The sequence below is a fragment of the Gobius niger genome (assembly GCF_951799975.1).
Source record: "Gobius niger genome assembly, chromosome: 1".
Classification (NCBI taxonomy): domain Eukaryota; kingdom Metazoa; phylum Chordata; class Actinopteri; order Gobiiformes; family Gobiidae; genus Gobius; species Gobius niger.
Genome location: NC_136852.1, coordinates 33,692,988 through 33,694,941, shown reverse-complemented (window position 1 = coordinate 33,694,941; position 1,954 = coordinate 33,692,988). Strand labels below are relative to the sequence as shown.

The 1,954-nt window shown below is 59.0% G+C and overlaps 1 protein-coding gene across 1 annotated transcript; it reads left to right on the top strand.

Moving 5' to 3' along the window:
• Window positions 1-311: 311 nt before the first annotated feature.
• Window positions 312-1,586, top strand: LOC306968072 (mRNA decay activator protein ZFP36L1; the record flags this gene model as incomplete). Its single annotated transcript, XM_079563316.1, has 2 exons — window positions 312-362; window positions 513-1,586. 2 exons carry the CDS (start codon window positions 312-314, stop codon window positions 1,584-1,586), a joined length of 1,125 nt encoding a protein of 374 aa, XP_079419442.1.
• Window positions 1,587-1,954: the final 368 nt, after the last annotated feature.

The window sequence follows — 1,954 nt, the reverse complement described above, 5'->3', positions numbered from 1 at the left end:
ACGCAAAGTCCAAGGCTCCGGACTTGGCCCTAAACAAAGTTTCCTTTGGAACAATAAAGAATATCTTTGCATTTTGTGTAAAGACTCTCCGCATCAGTGCAGTGTGTGAAAGTGGATTTGAATTGTGTTGGAGCTTTAGGATAAACAGAGGCTGGACCTCTGCTAATGCTTTGAAACAAGATCTGCATACTGATGATGTCACAACAGTGTAACCCTCACACCCAAACCCCCGGCCCGCCCCCTCTGGGCCCCCCTCTCTAGGGTTTATAAGCAGAGTGCAGCAGATGTGCAACAGACAGAAGAACGCAGCCATGGCCTCAGACTTACTCACGCCGTTCCTGGAGCTGGAGGAGGACTTCATGGTGAGACTTTTAAACATCACTGTGCTGAACTCTCCCACACCCTCAGACAGACCCACACAGATCTGTAGGAGCCATGTGGTCACAGCTTTAACAAGAAACACGTCTGAATATTGTACTTATATTGTACTTACGCTTGTGTTTGTGTGACAGATTCGGGGCCTAGACGCCTGTTTGGCCTCTCAGCTTAGACCTATGGGGCTCCAGCGGCGACATTCTCACTGCCCCAACACTCTGCCAAACTCCAGGATTAACAGCAGCGAGGCCCCGGGCTCCTGGGGGCCCACCCTGGCTCAGCAGCAGTGGAGCCGTGAGCTGCCCTCTTCTGCCCTCAGCCACATCCCCTTCAGAGTGGACCGCTCTGTTAGTATGATCGAGGGCCCCCCTCTGCCCCCACCCCCAGGACTGACCCTTTGTAGCCCGGGGCCTAGTGGCCTGGCCCCTGAGCGCCTTTGCAGACGGCCCTCGTCCCCTCCCATGTCCCCCCTGATGTCCCCTCCCATGTCCCCCCTGATGTCCCCGCTCATGTCCCCACTCTTGTCTCCGCGCTACAAAACAGAGCTGTGCCGCACATACCAGGAGAGCGGGGTCTGTAAGTACGGAGCTAAGTGCCAGTTTGCCCATGGCCCCGAGGAGCTCAAGGGCCTCAGCAGACACCCCAAGTACAAGACAGAGCCCTGCCGCACGTTCCACACCATCGGCTTCTGTCCCTACGGGGCCCGCTGCCACTTCATCCACAACGCAGACGAGCTGTGCTCCGGGGCCCGCAGGCCAGGGGCCGCACAGCTGCGTCACAGCATCAGCTTCTCTGGGGTGAGCTCCGGGGCCGCTCCTCTGCTGAGCCGGGCCTGCTCCATGTCCCCCCCGCCCCTGTCTGCAGGAACTCCTGACTCCCTGGGCATGTCCCCTCTGCTGCCGGAGCCCGGGGCCCTCAAGCACTTCTCCTTCCCCCTGTGCACTCTGCTGGACTCAGTGGATGACCTGGCCCTGCAGTTCTCAGCAGTGACAGAGGAGGGGCCCGGGACCCTGTGGCGCTGCTCCTCTCATGACTCTGTGAGTGATTGTGGGAGTGAGGAGGGATACGTCTCCTCAGGCTCCCGCTCACAGTCGCCCTGTGACTCACAGCGCCTGCCCATCTTCAGCCGTATGTCCACCACCGAGCGGGCAGCGGGGGCACACACTAAACCCGGCCTAACCCGCTCTAACCCTGCCCTAACCCTACCCTAACCCGCTCTAACCCTACCCTAACCTACCCCACCCTAACCCGCTCTAACCCTGCCCTAACCCTACCCTAACCCTGCCCTAACCCTGCCCTAACCCTACCCTAACCCGCTCTAACCCTGCCCTAACCCTACCCTAACCCGCTCTAACCCTACCCTAACCCTGCCCTAACCCTACCCTAACCCGCTCTAACCCTACCCTAACCCTGCCCTAACCCTACCCTAACCCTGCTCTAACCCCACCCTAACCCGCTCCAGCCCTACTCCAGCCCTACCCTCCAAGTGGTCTGAGGAGGCACTGTCTAAACCGGGACTAAATAATACTAACTCAAGACTGGCCTAGACTAACCCAGACAGACCTGGCCTGACCAGGAC